At 41.7% G+C, this 21898-nt stretch overlaps 2 protein-coding genes across 6 annotated transcripts in view; one reads left to right on the top strand and one right to left on the bottom strand.

Annotated features, from left to right (window-relative positions):
* Nucleotides 1–18561, top strand: part of CAB39L (calcium binding protein 39 like) — an 89914-nt gene extending 71353 nt beyond the window's left edge. For both annotated transcript variants that reach the window (XM_077752615.1, XM_077752614.1), the window contains 3 exons: nucleotides 178–243; nucleotides 6505–6648; nucleotides 16227–18561. In XM_077752615.1, coding sequence (XP_077608741.1) covers nucleotides 178–243; nucleotides 6505–6648; nucleotides 16227–16406 — 390 coding nt within the window. In that variant the 3' untranslated portion in view covers nucleotides 16407–18561. The remainder of the gene's footprint in view (nucleotides 1–177; nucleotides 244–6504; nucleotides 6649–16226) is intronic.
* Nucleotides 18156–21898, bottom strand: part of CDADC1 (cytidine and dCMP deaminase domain containing 1) — a 65805-nt gene continuing 62062 nt past the window's right edge. For 3 of the 4 annotated variants that reach the window (XR_013332298.1, XR_013332295.1, XR_013332296.1), the window contains one exon: nucleotides 18156–19913. The gene's annotated coding sequence lies outside the window, so the exon portion shown is untranslated. The remainder of the gene's footprint in view (nucleotides 19914–21898) is intronic. The other variant, XR_013332297.1, reaches the window with a different exon arrangement.

The raw sequence follows: 21898 nt of genomic DNA on the forward strand, positions 1-21898 counted from the left end.
AGAGTGTGATCATACACTGATCAGCGTGGCATTCAGCACATGGATGCAGAGCACAGCAGCTGGGTCGCACTGGCCTAGTGGGCTGGGAATTTACTTGTGAAGCAATAGTGCAAGCAAACCTAATGCAGAGAAACCACTGCTGGTGTTACACTCTAATATTTATTTTCTTTTCATTAGATTTTTGAAGACTATGAGAAATTGCTTCAGTCTGAGAATTATGTGACCAAGAGACAATCTTTAAAGGTAATATCAAATTGCTTTAAGTTAGGGTCTGTATTGGTTGATGTCTTGTTATTAAATGATGGTCCATTAGTGGACAAGTACATATAGGAAAAATTAAAGTGTTTCCCCCACCTTTTTTTTTTTGTAACTTGAAAAGTATGTTTCATGTTATGACTGTACTTTGTAGCAAAACAATGTTAAGTGTCCTGCCTTGACTACTTTTTGGAAGTAATAACATAAAAGTAGTAAGTGTGTGATAAAGTAGAATTTTGTGTATTTCAGCTCAGAAAGAAGGTCAAACCCAAGTTAACTTAAGTAAAACCACAGTTCTCTCCTAGGAGATTTTTTCTAGAGATGAAAAGATATCACTGTTAGCTTGAAATTAATATCTGAATTACTGTTTATAAGGAAGAAACAGCAAAATTCTATTGTAGTTCTCTCTTTTTTTTTTTAATGCTTATATATTATTTTTGAGAGAGACAGAGTGTAAGTGGGGGGGTGGCAGAGAGAGAGAGACACAGAATACGAGCTGTCAGCACAGAGCCCAATGTAGGACTTGAACTCACAGTTGTGAGATCATGACCTGAGCCGAAGTTGGACACTTAACCAACTGAGCCACCGACACGCTCCTCCTGTAGTTCTCTTTCAGTGTATCTTGAAACAGAAAACACAATGACCATATTTCTCTTACACATCGATGTAATCTAGACATCATAGGGTATTTTGCAGAGAAGGGGAAAAGAATAGGTGACACTGAAAAAATATAACACATCAAATGCAAGATCAAACTTCCCCTCTAAGTTTATAACATTACTGGAGAAATTCTTAATATATTTTCAATGGAGAGGGAAGACAACTTTCTACTATGAAATGGTGTTTATAGAGTTGAAATGTTCTGGGGCTTCTGGGAAGCACTTACCCCCAGATTTGTAACATCTTTTTCTAAAGAATTTTTTTTTTTTTTTTTTACCACATTGTAATGTTTGAGTTCCATTATCTGAGCATTCTTATTAGTGTTTTACTACAGGTCATTTTTACTACCTCCACCATTTAACATGTTCAAATTGTATTTCCAGCAAAGATGCTGAAGTGTGAAACATGCTTATTCTTTAAGAGTTAAAAGAATAATCTTTAATAAAGTAGGTGCAATAAACAGATATGTGAGAAGACTACATGATCAAGAACACAAAACTGTGCTTTTCTAAAAATTGTCAGTATTACACACCGAAACAGACTCTGGAGAGAGGTTAAAAGATGGTATCACTAGCTGGAAGAGAAAATAAAGTCAATTCTCAATTATCTGCAAATAGCTTAGTTGGATAAATTATTGGGGTGGTGAGGGAGGTAAAAGGGCTTTCCATTTAGTCAACAAATACTTATGTGCTCCTGTTCCTGACATTACAGTGACAGCCAAGAACAAAATGAAGTCACATCACTATGGACCTTACATTCTGTAAGGAGGAGAACAGACAATAGATAAATATGTAATTTTCAGGTGATTTTAGAACAGTTATGAAGGGCATAAGGGCAGGAAGTGATGAGTGGGGGAAGAGAGGTGTGTGTGTGTGTGTAAACAGTGGCATTTACTATTGGAGGTTATATCACCTATGAAATGCCTTTGCAAGTTCCCTCTCCCTCATGAGGCAGGCAGCCCAGCAGAGTATGGCCACATAGTTGGCCACGTAGTCAGTGAGTGGCCTTCCCTCCCTCAGTGAAACAGTGCCTGAAAGCAGCCATGTGGCCTTGGGAAGGGAGGGGGCTGCCCCTGTGGGAGCAGAATGTCAGTTAGATCTGCGTCCCTACCCTTCAGACCCCATTCATATTCCAAAGAATGTTTTTGGCAGATAATCGTTGGCTGGTTTTGTCAAGCAGTTTGTATGATTTTTGGGCTTACTGAATATCACCTGTATTATTTTTACAAGGTGGGATAATTACATTAATAGAACAATGTGTTTATTTCTAAAGATTGAATACAGTTTTAACTAAAGTGATAAATTAAGTCCATTTTGTATCATGTTTCTGTCAGTTCATTTTACCCATGATTTTGCCTCAGCCATGACCTCATGACCTGCCTTACCCTGTGTTTGTGCCCTCGCTGCTCCAGCGGTACCTGTTAACGGAGGGGTCAGTGAGCTATTTTCAGCCACTCATTCAGCACTCTTTATTGAGTTTCCCCTTGCGTAGAAACCCACACAAGCTCATCTATGTAGAAAATATACCAGAGGGGTCCCTGCTCTTGCTTCTGGACCCTGGAGTGTGAGATGGAGCTTCAGACAAAAGCAGTGACATCATGCCAAGCTCTCCCACGTCCAGAAAGCTTGTTAACAGCAGTTGAAGATAAGGCTGGACCTGCTGGCACGCCTACGTACTACCTAAAGAGCAGAATGGCCCATTTGCTCAGGGCTCTGCCAGGACAGCCGAGGGGGGAGCTGCTCTGTATCATAAGAGATCGTCGCCCTCGGAGGGAAGTAGAAATTGAATAGGAAACAGAGACGACAGCGCTCTGAGGGGCCGCCATATAAGAAAGAGCTCATACGTTTCCCAAATCCTTCCTCTTTTTAGTGAGAATGTATGAGACCCTGAACCAAAGTAGCGACATTGGTATGAACTAACGTGATTTGAACTAAACTGAGAGCCAGAAACTGAGGGTCATAGACTTTAGAGTTTATCTTTGTGCCATTTTCAGCTGTGACAGGAACTTCTGGTGGAAATGTTTCTGTGATCGATGGTCTGTAGGGCCTTAGGGTGAAGTGATAAAGCTAACAGTTGTTCATCCAAACACCTCCCTTCTGGGCCTTCTTCCTGTTTTTTTCCTTCTTGCTACCCTGTCATCTCCTCCTACCCATGTGCCCACTGTCCCCATTCTGTTCTCAAGATGTCGTCAGCCATACCTTGTCTTGTCCCCTCATTAATAGGCATAAAGTGGTTAGAGCAGAGCCTAGCTCACGGTAAGAAGTAGATATTTGATCAATAAAATAAAAATAAATTTTATAGTAATATAAAATATTCCTCTCCTATCCTCAGTGTTCAATCTCTAGAAGGTGATCTATTCTAAATAGATAATTGGGACTAGGGTATGAATTAGACTGATCCACTCTCAGGATGCATTTGCATTTGAAAATGGAAGCAGTGGATGTATGATTGGTACAGTCTGTAATACAACTCTGGTGGGTAGCACACGGGGGTGGTGGTGAGAAGGTTCATTCTTCACTGCTGTCTATATGGAAACTCCCCCTTTTCCACTTGATTGTGCTTCCTACTTATTCTCAGGTGCCCCAGTGCACTCAGAAAGCCTCTTTCCTGTTCTTTAGTAATCCAGCCAGACATACTGCATTGGTTGCTACTCTTACCTAAAATCTTTTATAGTGGAGTGTCTCACAAATGTTTTATTTACAGTGTGGTAAAACTGAGCACTGACTGGATACCAAAAAAAACCTAGTAAAAGACAGATAAAGCAGGGCGCCTGGCTGGCTCAGTTGGTTAAGTGTCTGACTCTCGAGTTCAGCTCAGGTCGTGATCTCATAGTTGTGAGTTTGAGCCCCACATTGGGCTCTGCCCTGAGTGTGGCACCTGCTTAAGATTCTCTTTCTTCCTCTCTCCCTGCCCCTCCCCCACTCACTCTCTTAAGAGAAAAAGACAAATAAAGCATATCTACAATACAGAAATTGTTAAAATGAGCACCAAAGAGTTGGCTTTTTTGAATACTAGACAGACATCACTTTATTCAAGGAGAGAGCCTGTATTTAGTAGAAAACCATTGTTTTGGGGAGCTCCACTGGTGCCCTGTTGGTTTTTCCTTCTGAGAATTAGGTCTGTGGTACAGTATGGTCTGTTTTGACACAGCTATGTTTATATCTCTGTATTCTGTAATATTTAGTGCATAGATGTTCCATCTTAGAAAACAGAAGAGGGTTTAGATTATTTTAAGAGTATACTTAGAGTATTGTTTAAGTGATAAGCTGTCTTAAAGCTCGGCTGTTTTCTGATGCCAAAGCTACCAGCTGTCTTTGTTAATCATATTCTAAGTTTTCATGAGCCACCTTGAGATGCTTGGATTCCTGGTGTCAATAAAAAATAATTAACAAAAAAATTCCTTCGCTCACATGACAGAGCTTAGGAATTTATTTCTTATCTTCTTCAGAGCCCAACACTTAATTACTAGCAAGAAAGATTATAATTCAAAAGGAGTTTGGTAGAATTGGGGGGGGGGGTTTGGCTCTGACCAAATTCATGAAACACTAAGGTAAAAAAACTCTTATTATTTCTACTTGCTTTCGTTTTACTCTTCCTGTTAGGTATATATAAATATATGTATTTTTTTTTTTTAAATAAAAAAAGAAAGAAAACGGGTGGGGGGGCTCCTGCAGGGCTCAGTTGGTTGAACATCAGACTCTTGATTTCAGCTCAGGTCATGATCCCAGGGTTGTGGCATCAAGCCCTCTGTTGGGCTCTGTGTTGAGTGTAGAGCCTGCTTGAGATTCTCTCTCTCTCTCTCTCTCTCTCTCTCTCTCTCTCAAATAAAAAAAAAAAAGGAAAAGAAAAAGAAACGTTGGTATAGAGTTCAGGAAAGAAATTGGGACTTGAAATACAGGAGACATCTTCCTACATGTTATAGTTGAAGCCATTGGGCCTAGATGAGAATGAAGAGAGAGAAAAGATCAGAGATTCATGTATACCACTTGGAAAATTCCTACATGAGGGGAGCAGTAACACAGGAGCAAAGGAACAAGCTGCCAAAGATAAGAAACCAGAAGAATGCAGTGGCCTTTAAACCAGGAACAAAGAAAGTTTCCAGAAGAGCGGCAGTTAGCTTTAGATGTTGCAGATTAAGGAAAACAAAGACCAACAGTTTACATGACAGTTGTGCCATGTTTGAGGCCACCCAGCTAACATCCAGCACTGCCCAGTCATTTCCTTTTGTGCACTAAAATAACTTTAAGGTGCGTAGTTCGTACTTGTTAACTAGACAGCCAGATGCACGCCGTCACATCCTCACACACACACACACACATCACTGCACACATGGGTCTGGGGTTCTGTTGCCAGACGGTATTGTGATAGATAGCCGGCTCAAAGTTTCGTGTGCTTTCTCCTCCCATCTGGGGTTTCTGTAACCATCTGTACTATTATCCTGAGGAATCCAGAGAAAGTCTGGTGAATAAGAGAACTCAAAAATAAGTATATCATATATAAAACTGTGTGAAGGGTGCATTTCAGCTGCCTGGTTGCTGAAACTTTAGGACTGCTACCACTACAAGAGAATAAAAAGTTGATGAGGTAGAGAACATTCAGCGATGCTACTAAAGGGTCTCCCACTATTCTCATTTTTGGTATTTTTATTTTGTTTTAAAGTGTCTTAGACTGTTTGGGCTGCTATAGCAAAAATACCACAGACTGGATGGCTTAAGTAACGTTTCTTTCTCAGTTTGGGAGACTTGAGCAGCCCAACATCAAGGTGCCAGCAGCGAGAGAGCTCTTGGGTCTCTTTCATAAGAGCACCAGCCCGGTGCATGTAATCCTACCTTCCCAAAGGCCTCACCTCCCAATACCATCACATTTGGGGTTAGGATTTCAACGTATAGATTTTAGGGGACACAGACATTCAGTTTGTAACATGGAATAATGCTGCATTTGGGGGGAACTGTTAATTTGTCACAAGGGAATGTTTTGCTTTACTTTTTTATAAAAACTTGCTGTACATACTGAACTTCATATGGATTCAGGGTCAACGATTTTTTTTTCCCTGGTTTTGTAACAAAAGTTAGGGGGAAGGTAAGATTCACTTAACAGAACCTATTTGCCCAGTAAGCTACTAGAGTACACTTATTTAGGAAAGGGAGGTATAATTGTAGAATCAATTTTGGTGTTCTTATGCTGGCACAATGCCTAAGAAGCAATGCAGTACTGGGGAAGCAAGATTAAAGTAAGCGATGAAAATAATAAATTCATTTGGGGCTAGTTCTGGATCAGAGCTACAGAGAGAGCTTTTTTAAGCTGCAGCAATGCTTTAAAAAAAAAAAGATTCAGAAATGCATTAATCACTGAGGTTAGCAAAACTGTGTGAAAAGCTTAAAATAACTTAATAATAACTACTCCTTTCATGCCTGTGCTAAATGTAAGATGCACTTAAAGGACTCAGTTTTTTTCACATCAACACTCCTAACCACATTTATAGTTTCTTTTTCAGGGAAAAGTGCCATATATTTTTAATGAGATGGCTCTCAGAAAGAGTATTGCTTTAATTCTGTGTTTGTTTGTTTGTTTGTTTGTTTGTTTTTGTAGCTGCTAGGTGAACTGATCCTGGACCGGCACAACTTTGCCATTATGACAAAGTACATCAGCAAGACAGAGAACCTCAAACTGATGATGAACCTCCTTCGAGATAAAAGTCCCAACATTCAGTTTGAAGCCTTCCATGTCTTTAAGGTAAAGTGCAACAGAAATAACGTGGGCATTTGTTTTTCACTTTCAAATGGCTAACTCCCTGCTGTTTACTCTCCTTTATACTTGAGGGAAAATGAAATAAGCAGTCTTTCTGTTTTCTGTGACTTGGATGAAATTTTAGAGTTATTTTAATGAATGCCCATTTGTTTCTAATCCCTATCTCTAAATATTTTCATTTTTTGCACTGAGAAAATAGGTGGATACTGTTTCCCAAATGTCGCTAAAATAATCAGAGATAGAGCCAGAACCCAGATCCCAAGTGTCAGCATTATTGAATGCTTTGCTTTCTGCCTTCTGTTCAAAGTGTTTCTTTGAACCTTAAGTGAAGCACTGAAGAAATACTGAGACACTACTCACTTTCATTACTTGTTTAGAAATATTTTTTTAAATGCATTTTGCTTTGAATGGAAACTAGTTCCCCATAACACCGGCTTCTTTCTAATATTTTTTCTTTCATGTAAGAGTGACAAAGTGGCCTCCTTGTAACTTTAGACAATATATTTTTTTAAGCATGGAAAGAGAAATCAATAATCTGTAATCCCATACTTGTAACCAAACTATTGTAAAGATTTTAGTAAACTTTATTTTCCTGTGCCCATATTTGAAGGTTTTTTTTCCTGCAGCTGTATTCACATGGTACACAAAATTGATATCCTAATTTTATCACTTAATGCTATGCCAGAAGAGGTGAACATTAATTCATTGTTTTATATATGGGTTTTAGAGCCAGTAGTTTTATTAGCATTATAGTTTATCATCAGATTTATTTACTCTAGTTTACTTAAATATTCCTCTGTTATTTATATTTAGGGTATTTCCCTAAATATTTATTTATATTTATATAATATAATATATAATATGTATATAATTATATATAATATATAATTTCTATAATATATTTATTATATTTAGTGCTCATGCTGTCATGAGCACTTTGTGTATCCAGTCAGTTGTTTTTCCATATTTAGGATTCTTTTCTTAGGATGGATATCTGGAGGGGCACCTGAGTGGCTCAGTCGGGTAAGTGTAGGACTACTGGTTTCCTCTCAGGTCATGATCTCATGGTTCATGGGTTAAAGCCCCACATCAATTCTGCAAAGCCTGCTTGGAATTCTCTCTCCTGTCTCTGCCCCTCCCCCACTTATGTGCATACACATGTGCAAACTCTCAAAATAAATTTTTTTTAAAGGATTAAAGAAAAAGATAGATGTTCTAGAGTATAATTAAGAGTCGAGGGGGTTCCAGGCTTTTTTGGGTCTTTATGATGTTTATTCAGTGATTGAATTTATAAGTCTAAAAATGGGAGACATGACAGTTTATAAGGTATGTAACTGTTGCTTTGAGAGGTAAAAAAAGTTTAGTCCATCTTTCAGCCATCAGGTCTTTATTGTCCAGAGAGCCACTAGAGAAATTAAAATACCAAATTAATTTATAAATTCCACTCAATTATGTTCAAAATCCCAGCAGGACTTCTCCTGGAACTTGACAAGCTGGTTCTGAAATTTATGTGGTAGAACAATGGTCTAAGGTTAGCTATGGCAATTTTGAAACAGAGCAAGGTAGGGGAATCCACTCTACCAGATACTAAGACTTGAGATTTATAGTAAATGAAGATAGTATTGTATTGGCATAGAGATAGATAAATAAAACAACAAAACCAAGGTAGAGGGCCGAGAAATAACCCTGTACAAACATGAAACTTGATTTTGATAGTGGAAGAATTATAAATCAGTGAAGAACAGGTTAATTTTTTTAAGTTTATTTATTTTTGAGAGAGAGAGACAGTGTGTGTGTGTGTGTGTGTACGCACACGCGCGCTCGCCCGCAAGTGAAGGAAAGTGAAGGAAAGGCAGAGAATGAGAGGGAGAGAGAATTCCAAGCAGGCTCCACTGTGTTAGCACATAGCCTGACGCAGGGCTTGATCTCATAAAGCGTGAGATCATGACCTGAGCCGAAATCAAGAGTCGGACATTTAACCAACTGAGCCACTCAAGTGCCCCTCTCAGCAATTTTTTAGAGATGCTCTTGCACATGTGCATAAGGAATAATGTACAATAATATTTATCACAACATTGTTTAGAATGGTATAAAATGAGAGCAAAAAGACCACAAATGGGCACCAACAGGAGGTGGGGAAGATAAACTGTGCTATATTCATACAGTAGCATATCATAATGGGTTAAAATCAGTTGAGTTATATGGATCAGCGGAGATAAATCCCAAACATTGAATGGAATAAGGAAGTGTTAAAAGGATGTTATTTAAAGTTTGAAAACGTGCAAAACAGCACTGTGTATGGATTCATACTTATGCAGGTATTATCTGAGAACCTGTATGGAGATGATAAATACCAAATTCAGGATGGCAGTCACCTCAGTGGGAGGGGGAGGGGCGGGAGGAGAACGATATCATGAGGAGGTGACCAAGAGCCTCTAATTACATCTGTAATGTTTTATTAAAAAATCTCAAGGCAAGTATGCCAGATCTTAGAATTTGATAGAGCAGATAATGGGAACATGACATCTGATAATGTTATTATTGTATTCTTTTCTATGTCAGAATTATTTCATAAAAAAGTAAACACAGGGGTGCCTGGGTGGCTCAGTTAGTTAAGCAGCTGACTCTTGGTTTGGGTTCAGGTCATGATCTCATGGTTTCATGATTCGAGCCCTGCCTCAGGCTCTGAACTGCTTGGGATTCTCTCTCTCCTTCACTCTGTCCCCTCCCTGCTTGTGCTGTCTCTGTTTCTCTCAAATAAATAAATAAACTTTAAAAAAAGTAAACACAAATCAGAAGAGGCACAAGTAGACTGCTGTAGCACTGGAAGCTACCTACAAGGGATAAATGATAGACCCTCTCCAGACCCTCTGGACTGAAGACATTGTAGGAGGTTGTGTGTCATGTCATTCAGCTCCTGCGGAAGTTTAACATATCATTCTAGATGAGAACAAGCCACATATAATTTTGTTCAAAAATGCAGTATTATGGAAGTATTCAGTGGTTGGCCAAAGAGAACTAACCTGCTTCCGTCCTCAGAATTTGGTTCATCTAATCATTGGACAGAGTGGGTGCATTTAAAAATAGCTGACCACTTGTTTACTTGTATGCGCCTACCCCGTACTCTGTGTTTCTTCTGCTGAAGTAGGGACTGAATTGTTCACTTGCCAAATATAATATTTTGTTATTTAGAAAAAGCAACAGCTGAGTCCTAGAGCTTTTTTTCACAGTTCTGTATTAATAGTTTTTTTTCCCCCAAAAGCACCTTCCATAAAGGACAGAAAATGTTTAACAATCTACTACTAAAATGTCTTTACTAGATTATTTTCATTGGCTTGCTGATAAGTTCAGAGAATTGAATGAGATGCCATGTCATGTTTTTTTCTGCTGTTGACCAGCAGGACAGTGTGGTGGGAAAGTGCTGGATGGAAGTCAAGAGACCTGCGTCTTTGTTCTGGCTTAATTGCCACTAGTGACTTTGGGCAATCCATCTGGATCTGATTCCTCTCTTGCCAAATGCAAGAGTTAAATTCAAGTCAGTAGTCTAGTTCTAAGACACTAGTTTTAGGAGAACTTTGTCTCTGTGATCCCAGCCGTCCCAGAGATGTGCCCAGTATGAACTTAGGAATCAACTATGAGCAGGTTCCCTTTCCTTTCCCGTTAACTTCCTTAATAGCAAAGGGCACTTCCCACCAAACTGGGTGGGGGTAGGGGTGGTCTGTACCTGTTGGCTCACCTCTTAGAACAGCTAGAACTCAGGCTTGGCCAGTGACAAAAATGTTCCTGAGCATACTCCTCTGTCACTCAGATCCTAGCAGGTGGCTGCAATAACTATTTCCATGAAAACAAGAAGCTCCACCCTCACTTATTCCAAAATACAATGGCCAGCTTGACAGTTCACCTAAAAAAAAGTATACAGAACAAGAAATATCCTAGCTGAGAATCCTTTCCATGTGGTCTTACTGAAAAGAATGCAGAATTACAGATTAATTTGGTGAAAGCCTAACCATGAATTACCCACTTCCCTCAGGACCTGTTCTTTTTAGCAGGNCCTAAGCGAAAGTCGGACGCTTAACCGACTAAGCCACCCAGGCGCCCCCACTCTAGTCTTGACATACCAAATCTAAGTCTACTGATGGAGGAAACAATTCAGCGGACTAAATTTAGGAATCAGCCTTGAGCCGATGTAATATTAATACTTTTTCTAAAAACGTTAACAGTACAGTGAAATAGTCCTTATTTCAATTAATGTTTCATCAACTACTTTAAATTTTTTTTAATATTTATTTATTTATTTATTTTGAAAGAGTGAAAGAGAACTGGGGAGGGGCAGAGAAAGAGAGAGAAAATCCCAAGCAGGTTCCACACTATCAGTGCAGAGCCCAACTTGGGGCTCCATCCCATGAACCGTGAGATCATGACTTGAGCTGAAGTCAAGAGTCCAACGCTTAACTGACTGAGCCACCCATGCACCCCCATCAACTACTTTAAGCAGTGCTGAATGCTCAACTTTATCATGTCTTCATTTGAACTCAGTGTGCCCTTTTTGCTAACTTAACCAAGTCATGGAGGAGAAAAAGTGAAAAGCTGTAATTAAGACCTCACCTCTCTTTTCTACTTTTTAAAATACTTTCTTTAGAAATTCATGAAATAGTCACCTCTATGTTTGTTTATAGAAAGATTCATAATGGGTTTTTGTGACCAACTTTACCAACATCACCAAACATCCTATTCATGCATGGCTCAGTGTGATAATCTTGGCACTGAGTATTTATTTATTTATTTATTTTTAATGTTTTATTTATTTCTAGGAGAGAGAGAGAGAGAGAGACAGCGTGAGCAGGGGAGAGTCAGAGAGAGAGGGAGTCACAGACTGAAACAGGCTCCAGGCTCTGAGCTGGCAGTCAGCACAGAGCCTGACGCGGGGCTCGAACCCACGAACCGCGAGATCATGACCTAAGCGAAAGCTGGACGCTTAACCGACTAAGCTACCCAGGCGCCCCGGCACTGAGTATTTATAACATCATACCCACTTCAACAAATATAGTTGCGATAGTATATAAAGAAAATGAAGATAATGAAATGTGGATATTATTTAAAAAATTTTTTAAGTTGCTTTTCCATGTTGTTTTGGAATAAATACATGATTTCCTAGATAATTTCCACAGTTGTGTGCAATTTATAAATCCCAAAGACTTGGATTCCAAAATACCAAAGCAGTTGTCAGAACAACGGTGTGTCTTATTGTAGCCCTGACTGTTCCTTAAATGGTGATTGACTCGCTTCAGTGTAAGAAGAAGCTGTAAATATTAAAAACACAGTAAGTGAAGAAGCAGCTTACAAACCACCATGTATAGAACACAAGCCCAGTTTTGTCTAAAATATATATAACTATATGCGCCAAAAGAAATGCAGGAAGGATGTTCACCAGGTATTCACAGTGGTTATCTTTAGGTGGCGGAATTGTTGAAGAGATTTTTTTTCTTTCTCCTTTGTGTCTTTTTACTCTTTTTACTAGTTTTCCTCACGTATCACTTTCATAATCAGAATGATGATAAGGACGGTGGCCGTGAGGAGGATAAAGTCAGGGGAATCTGGAGAGTTTTAGAAAAGCATCCTGTCAGGCAGAGAAGGACAAATATCATATGTTCGCATGTATAGGAGGATTAGGAGGAACTTGACGGAGGAACAAGGGGGAGAAGAAGGGGGGAAATGGTGGGGGAAAGGGAGAGAGGCAAACCATGAGAGACTCTTGAATGCTGACAAAAACTGAGGACTGATGGATGTGGGGGGGAGGGGGGGATGGGCATGGAGGAGGGCACTTGTGGGAAGAGCACTGGGTGTTCTGTGGAAACTAATTTGACAATAAACTATTTGTAAAAAAAAAAAAGAAAAGCATCCTGAGCTTCCAACCTGCTCTCTTCCTTCCCAGTGTTTTGTTCCTTCCCGCACAGCTGGTGGGGCCCGTCTGGTCCTGCTCTGGGCTCACTGGTGCCCACAGTCATCAGGCAGCTCGCAGAGGCAGGGATCCAGTCCTTCTTTCTTAAATAGGAAGAAGGTTACTGTCTTTAATCAATAGTGACAGGTATTGTGTCGAAATATTCTAAACATGATATTGCCCAGATTTGTATTCGCCTGAGGTGGCGAGCCTTTAGAATGAAGAGGCCTTATATTATACTAATTTAGCTTAAAGTTACTTCCACGAACTGCAACGGGAGCCCTTATATTATACTTATTTAGCTGAGCCCTTATATTTTACGTATTTAGCTTAGAATGGAACTGTAACGGGAGCCCTAGTTTCAAATCCGCATACAAAGCACTCCAGGCTTACAGCATGCCTCTCAGACAGTAAGGTTAGCAAAGCAGAAAACTAGCCTTCCAGTGCCTTGTCTAGTGCAAATCCCTCTTGGCAAAATAGAACTTGAATGAAATGAATGAATGTGTGTGTAAGACATGTTTTTTTTTTTTTAAATCTTTAATAAAAAGCATTCAGGTTTAAAATAGAGAACAAGGTAATCTTAGTTTTCTGAGTTAAAAATATTTGCGTTGTGGTCATGATATTTGCCTTTCTCTACCCATGCTTGAGAGCTCCATGAATCACATTTCTGAAACATGTGTCAGTGAAGGGATACAGCCAATAAGACCACAGTATGAAAAGAGAAGCCACAGGTAGTTCCATTTGCCTGACTTGTTCGGGGATGGTTTGAAAATAGCATGTTAAAAAAATGGGTCCAGCCGAAGAGAACCAAGAAACTGCCTATACTGGGCACAATATTCAGAAGACTTGGTTCACCATGCCTTGATTTAGAAGTGCGCTCCTGGGGCGCTTGGGTGGCTCAGTCATTTAAGCGTCCGACCTTGGCTCAGGTCATGATCAGGTTTGTTGAGTTCTGCTGTCAGCACAGAGCCTGCTTCAGATCCTCTGTCCCCCTCTTTCTCTCTGCCCTTCCCCTGCTCACATTCTCTCCCTCTCAAAAGTAAACAAACATTAAAAGAAGAAGTACGTTCCTTATGGTGCTGGTTTATCTCCAGCCGCACCGGGGCCCTCCGTTTCTTGGCCCCCTTGGAGGGACTGTGCGCTGTTGCATTAGCTGCCTCTAACCAGCAGCCACCTTTAGAAGCAGTAGAGTTCAGGAATCATAAAAAATTAAAACAGGGAAAAATTTTAAACTTGAACACAAATTTAACAACTTTTTTGGTGTACAGTGTGTAGATTCGGTGTCATTAATCCAGTGATGCCTGACTGCAAATTCTACATTTCACATTTATGTTGGATTGAAACAGAGAAGCTTAGTTTGTCCAGTATAGTTACTTTTTTTTTTAGAAAGAAAGACTATTATGAGTTATTTATGTAGTTACCACAAAATGCCAGTTTCTACCTAAAATTTCACAGCAAGTCCCTTGTAAGCAAATGGTAACCACACAGGAGCACATATTTGACTTTAGCACATGATTTTCTGACATATTAATAGGTATTATATAAAGGTCAGGCATTCTGTATAACAGTGTAAACCAATCAGTGGTCTTTTTTTTTTCTTTTAAATGTTTACTTATTGATTTTGAGAGAGAGAGAGAGAGAGAGAGTGTGTGCACGCATACAGGGGAGGGGCAGAGACAGAGTGGTCTGAGAGAGAATCCCAAGCAGGCTCTAATCTGTCAGCACAGAGCCCAGTGCAGGGCTCTCAGTCTCAGGAACCATGAGATCATGACCTGAGCCAAAATTAAGTTGGATGCTTAAGAGACTGAGCCTCCCAGGTGCCCCAGGCGTCCTTTTTTTTTTTTTTTTTATAAGTATCAACTTTAGTTTATTGTAGTAAAATTCACATAACATTAACTTCACTATTCTAACCATTTTAAAATGTACCATTCAGTGGCATTTCATATATTTACTGTGCTGCACAACTATCACCACTATCTGGTTCCAGAACATCTTCCTCACCCCAAAAGGAAACCTTATACCCATTGGGCAATTACTCCTCATTTTCCCATACCCCTCATCCTTGGCATCCCTTTACATATTTGTGTATTTTTCTCTCTCTTCATGATTTCTGGGCTGGAGAAACCTTGAGGGCTCAACCCTGTAGCCTTCACTATCCCCATAACCGATACTTGTCTGTAGTACGTTTAGAACACACACCGTTGGAAGTATGGGATGGGCCAGAGGGCCTGGTGATAAAGCACGCTGCCCTTTCAAGGAGTGAGGAGCCCACAACGTGAAACTAGAGAGCTGTATATGAGTCACATACTGTTATGAGTATTCTGGTCATATAGACAGTTATGTAGCATCTAACTTGGAAGTGTATTCATTGAGAAATATTATACCAATCAGTATTGTAGTTTTGAGGGATGCCAGGCTCTCAGTCAGTAGAACATGTGACTCTTGATCTCAGGGTTATAAGTTCGAGCCCCATGTGGCATGTAGAGATTACTTAAAAATAAAATTAAAAAAAAGTTATGAGTTATGGTGTCCTATTACTATAGTCATTTCTGTCTTTCATAGTACAGCTGAGTTAGTCCAGGATTGTGGTTTCAATAGTAGTGCACATTAGACTCTTTGTGGAACTTTGTAAAAATCCAGAATGCCACACTTCCACCCTAAATCTGCTGAGTTGGGATCTCTGGGAGGTGGAGCCGGGGAATTTGTAAATTTTAAAACTCCACATACTTAAGGAAACAGTATCATTGGTGACCTCCAGAGAGGAAAGGTGAGAGGGGAATTGTTCACTTTTGTCTTTTTTGAATTTTGAGCCAGGTGAATATATTACCTGTTCAAAAACTAAGTTATTTTAAAAAGCACACTCAAATACTATATGGGGTGTGTGTGTGTGTGTGTGTGTGTGTGTGTGTATGAATTAGGACGAAAAGGATAAAAACATGCTTGGGGATGTAAGTACACTGCACAAAGGAGTGGGAAGAGATAGAAAGTGAGAGTTTGCCTCTTTTTGTAGTGTTTTATTCCTTTAAAAAGAGGGATTTGATTCTCAAGTTGTTGATGAGTATATTGAGTATATTGGTGTCTATTATGTTCTTTCCTGTTGGAAAGATTCTATGTTAAGAGCACATAAACATTTAAGACATTTAATTTTTAAACATTTTTTTAATGTTTATTTTTGAGAGAGAGAGAGCATGAGCTGGGGAGGGGCAGAGAGAGAGGGACACACAGAATCTGAGGCAGGCTCCAGGCTCTGAGCTGTCAGCATAGAGCTGACACAGGGCTCGAACCCATGAACCGTGAGATCATGACCTAAGCCATAGTCAGACGCTTAACTGACTGAGCTACACAGGCACTCCAACATTTAAGACATTTAAAATCGAAACAAAAAAATAAATAAAATTAAAAAAAGGAAAATTTAAAATGTTCATAGGGAGCTCTAATGTATGCTCCTGGCTAGCTGCCCACAACACGGATATGGATGGGGAATTACTGATTTCCCTCAATGGGGAAGCATAACCTGGGGGCCTCTATATTTTACAAACACAAGTAGCACGAGGAACCCCAGTGGGGTCTGTGTTGTCGCTGCTGTGCGTTCCTTGTCTGAAGTATTTGTTTCTTTACGTTTCAGGTGTTTGTGGCCAGTCCTCACAAGACGCAGCCTATCGTGGAGATTCTATTAAAAAATCAACCCAAACTCATTGAGTTTCTGAGCAGCTTCCAAAAGGAAAGGACGGACGATGAGCAGTTCACTGATGAGAAGAACTACCTGATTAAGCAGATCCGGGACTTGAAGAAAACCACTCCCTGAGGGGCTCACCCACCCTCCTGCCACAGTCACCGTGTCATTTGTGCAGTTTGTACAGAAAGTGTCATTTGAAAAAGTCATTATTCTTGGGAAGGTTTTGGAGGTGCCTGTTTTTTTCCTCAATTCATTGTTCAGGGTAGATGGTATATAAACATTTGAATGAAAAATGATTAACCTAGAATAATGTATTCATTTGAATCAAGTCTGGGATGATTAATGTGAAATCAGAGCCATTGTATTAGACATTGATAAAAACAGTTTTAACCCTTTGTTGACAAAAGGCGGCAGGGTCATGGTCTTGCAGACCCGAGCCCTGAGTCACCACAGGCCACCAAGTAGAAGCTCAAAGGACAAGCGTCACTGAGCCCTCAAAATTAAGTTCTCAGAGGAGAACTGGCTGTTGGGGCGAGAGGCACAAAACCATCCCGCCCACCTGCACTCGGACAGTCAGGTTTGTCAAGCTGCGGAGAGAGCTGGTGAAACAAGGTCCCTGTTTCAGTCGCCACACGTCCTTGTTCCCTGCCCGCGTGTTTGGACTGGAGCTAACTTGCTAGGGAAGCGCGCCTCCTCTCCCTCAGTGTCCAGGGCCATGTCCAGCGGCTCTCCTCAGCACCCCACTTCCTGGCATGCCCCCTGCAACCTCCAGCCCAGTCAGCAGTTAGTGGGGGACCTGCTCAGCAAGAGGAGGATGGGTCAGCAGGGGTCACAGGGACTTGGGACCCGCAGGCAGGACCTGCTCACAGACGGTGAAGCGGGAGGCACTGCTGTTTCACACTGTCGCCTGGAGGGTTAGGGGATGTTTGGAATAACTAGCCTGTTCTTCATTGTCGTCATGGGAACGTTTTTTCGCAGTGGAAATTGTTTTAGAGTAGGAATCACGCATCGGGATGCCTGGCTTGTACAAAACCATGGGTCCAGAGGGTTAGACAGCTTTTATAAATAAGGGAACTTACATTGGAAGGGCAAATGATTAAATGTGTGCAAAAATCTCTCACATGACCAAAAGTTATCTCTTCTTACCTTTATGATTATTTTCTAATTAGCTGCCAATCTGCTTTCCCATCAAAGCTTTTGGCAACAAGGTAGAAAACCTACAAAACTTTGGTCTCAAATATTCTCTTGCATTCTAGTATGATTAAAGGACTTAACTTGTGTTCTTTAAAAAAAGGCATGGACCAACAATGAAAAAGGTTATGGTTTGTTTTCAGACCTCAAATGTATAAAATAAAATCCTAAAGCTCTATTTGCAAGACGTTAAGGGTATAATTATTAATATGTATTTTTTTCATAATTGTGTTTCCAAATCATGGGTGGTCGCCTTCCATCAAGACCCTCACTTTGTAAGATACCGTGTGCTGTGTTCTTCACCCAGGCATTTCTCCACCAGAGAGGGAAGGATGCGACTCCGGGATCAGTGCCCTCTGTCGCTTTTGTATGTGAAGGATTACCTGGCAGGGGTGCACCCTTGGCAGGGGTGCACCCTTGGCAGGGGTGCAGGTCCGCGTGGTTCTGGGCCCAGAGCCGAGTCCTGAGGCCAATGGGGCGGGGCCTGCGGGACCTCTCGTAACAGCTCCGGCCAACGCAGACGGCCAGCCGGCAGCCCATTTGAGGACCTTCGTTCTTTAGTCACTGAAGTCAGATTATTTTTATAACGTTCCCTGACGGTCCAGGCTCTCTTAGAATTTGACTTTTCTGATTTTGCTTATTTGATTAAAAGAGAGGACTGTAAATATTAAAAAAGAGAGAGAGAGAGACGGCACAATAATCTTGGAAATTTATTTGGTTGCTAATGCTGTTCCGCAACATCTTAGGACACATGTTTCCATTTGGAAAGCAAGGTCTTGTTGTAATTTGTTTTTGATAAATAAAACATTTTATTTCCTCTGGGCATGAATTAGCTCTTGGCCAACAAGACCCTACCCTAGATCAGTGCCTGTCAAACAGACAACTAAAGCCTAAGAGGCCATGAATGAAGTAGCTGGGGTTTTGTGTGAGACAAATTTGTAAATTACTAATGTGAAAGGGGGGAGCAAGAAGCTCAGTCAAAATATGTTTGCACAAAATTTGCTGTAAATATTGTGAGAATTGAACTTTGAGAAGGTCCTATTTAATAAGCTATTTCAAAACACACATTTAAATAAAGACTAAATAAAAAGGTGCCACGCACTCCGTGGTCGGTTTCTTTCCTCTCTTTTGTGTTCCTGTCACTCCCAACAGGGAAAGCCCCAGGGGGAGGGCGGGCTGGACTCTAGGGGGCGCTCACGCTGCCTGGAGGCCCCGCGCCATCTTCCCCTGCACTTGGCTAACTGCATGGCCTTGTTGCTGTCCCATTGTCCAAGTGAGGCTGTCACTGATGGACCACCACCGCCTGCCTGGCACTAAATACGCATCACAGCCAGAGCCACTCCCATGTTATATTTGAGGAAACTGAGGCTCTGAACAGTTTAACTCTCCCAGACAGCACTGGCTAGCACTGGGGTACAAACCCCTGGTGGCCTGAGGCCAAACTCTGTTCCTCCTTCTTTGATCCTCAAGATTGGGAACCAGGAGAGGCTCAGGGTGTCAGGAAATACTCTGTGCCCTTCCCTACTGCCGCTTGGGAGGCTCCTGGGGGGTCCATGGCAGAGTGAGCCAGCAGGGATTGCGGTCATGATGTTCCTGGAAGAGGCTCTGCTGGGCATCCGCCCAAATGTTAGGATTGCCCCTGGAGAAAAGGCCGAGTGGCACACAGCCCTGATGCAACCTTTCTCAACCCCTGGCCTCCATGGGTTCTCATCCTTGGCGGCTCTGGGGCAGCATATACACCGGAGAGAGGGAGGAGCAGTGAGCCTGTCAAGCCTCTGTTACTAGCCACACTGGTCACTAGCCACACTGGTCTGTGTGATACAAAGCTGCCTGGAGCCACAGTGCAGTCTGGAAATTACACAAGACCTGGAAGAGAGCGTAACAATGCAATAGAAAATGAAATTGGAAAGTCACTACAATTTTTTTAATATGAAAAGAGATGTTTCCAAATAGATTTACAGATCTTACTAGTCTACTCATATGAGCCAAAATTAAAGTTTTTTTTTTTTTTTTAAATCCAAAACACTACATTTGGCATGAAATCAACTTTTTGTTCTTTCAGGGAGGTTTCTGATACTGCAGTGAGGGCCTATTGATGGACAAAGGTCTTCTTCCTAAGAAGACTGAAAGGGTTGAAAATGAATGTGAACAAGGCCATCATTTTATTTTTGAAAACTGGAAAGTGCTTTTATGTAGCTACCATAATGAAAGCAAAGGAAAACAACATACTAATCCTGGCTTGAATTAGGCCCCTACAGAGACCTCACTTCATGGAGGAGAACCCCGTTACTGAGTGGGTAAGGAACTTGCTCCAGGGCAAATAGCCAGCAACAGAGCTGGGATTTAAGGCTAGGCCTGACCCCAAAGGCAGTATCTTTGGAAATGGATGCATCTTCTGCTCTCCAGCCCCCGGATAGGGGCAGATACTTCACTGGTCACGGCCCCCTAGGAAAAAGAGGAAATCTTGGATTCCAGAGCTGGAGGATAACTCAGTGGAAAGACATCAAAAGCTAGATTCATTGAAGGGGGGCAAATTTGTTCCGCTTGCTTGTCTGATGTTTAGAAGATCAAATGAGACCTTATAGGATAGGGAATTCAATCTAGAATTTCTCTGCTGTTTTGAACAATCCTTTGACTCTAGGCAGGTATTAATTTCAGACTGTAATTCTGCACCTGCTTTTGTTTTCTTGGCTTGCTTTTTCAGTTGGATGTAACATCGGCTTAGATTTCCTGATAGGAGTGGCTGCTGCCTAACCAGCCGTTCTCCCATCTCACGTTCCTCCATGGCCCAGCACCACGGGGCTGCCACGAGGCAGAAGTCTGATGGACGCACATCTGATTCCTATCAGGATCACCTAGCTCCTCCCATGGAGGAGGGTGTACATTGCCCAACACCCTAAAGTCAAATCACAAAACCACATAAAAATTCACAACCCCTTTATCATCAACTAATTCAATATGGATTGTAATTCAATCACAACACTGTGAGCCATCTACATTACTTTAAAAAGCTGTGATCACAGGGGACTTTTGGGAGAACATGTTGTAATATATGTTAATCTGTCCTTTAGAGGAAGGCTGGAAGACACGACTTCCCTTAGTTTTAGTTCTTCTGCAATTTAAATTGCCAAGCAACCAAAATATTGATTTTTTTTTTCAACCCCTTATTTACTCATTTAACCCAATATCCATTGAACTAATTCTGGACCAACCACAGAGTGACACGCCAGGGTTGCCAGAGGGGTTAGACCTCGCACACTGTCCCTGAGCCAGCAGGGCAGATCAAGGCCGGCTGAAAGTGAGAACCTGTGAGGAAGCGCTGGAATCTGTGGAGACAGACACTCTGAGCCCTTCGTCTTCCAGAATGTGGGCTCACCCCAGGACAGCACAATTTACTGTGGAGCTCCCCCGGCTGAACCCAGATTCAGAGAAGCTGAAGAAGGAATTGCAGGACGATGCCACACACCCCTGCCCCCAGCAAGGTGAGCTCCAACAAGCCCTCGAGCTGACCTTGACCTTGCCAGGGTAAATGTAGCTGCCACTAGGCTTCTCCTCGCAGCTCTGACAACTTGAGACCCAAATTCATTAGACCTAGAAATGTGTTTCAGCTTAGCTAAATGGACACATTGCACACCCACCACTGGGGGAATTGTTTCCACCTCCTCTTCACGTCCTTTCTCTCTCAAAGACCTCTAGTTTTTCTTCTTAAATGACATGAGAGGATTAAGTGTGTGGAAGGCCACACATCTGGGCTTAATTCCAGCTCCACTACCAGCTGTTGGAGCTGAAGAATCACTGAGCTGCAGTTTCCTGCCCAAAAAGCAAGGCAAAGAGAAGACCTGCCTCACAGGAAGGCTCTGCAAGTGAAGGGGCTAAGGTAGGTGACCTGTGAGTGTCAACCCCGCTCAGGAGGTGCTTCCCTGTCCTCTCCCTCAGTGGCCCTGAGGGGCTCACTGCCAGGAAAGGAAGGGATTTGCTGTGTGTAATCCAGGCAGATGGAGCCACAGGGCCTGGAGCATGGTGCCGTCAGAGAACGAGGCGTGTGCCCTGTGTAGGTGTGTGGATGTGTGGAAGGGGCCAGGAGGGAAGTCTTGAATGCCGTCCTAAGTCTTGAATACCATCATCAAGGCAGCTATTGCTGACTTAGTGCCTGCTGCTATAGACACTTCATGAGTACAAAACTCAGTCCTCAGAACCACCACAGGAGGCGTGTGCTCATTACCCTGATTTTACAGATGCGGAAACAGAGGCAGAGCGAGGGCCGCTTGCCCAAGATGGTACAGTGAGCACACGGCTGAGCGGGATTCAAACCCACAGCCCAGAGGCAGAAGTTGCAGGACTTGTGAGACATTCAAGACTTAACATTGACCACGCCTAGTTCCGCACCATTTCTGGAAGATAAGGGCGAGGACTCGGGTGCCTCACAGGAC

This window comes from Crocuta crocuta, unplaced genomic scaffold, assembly GCF_008692635.1.
Source record: "Crocuta crocuta isolate KB4526 unplaced genomic scaffold, BGI_CrCroc_1.0 scaffold190, whole genome shotgun sequence".
NCBI classification, from domain to species: domain Eukaryota; kingdom Metazoa; phylum Chordata; class Mammalia; order Carnivora; family Hyaenidae; genus Crocuta; species Crocuta crocuta.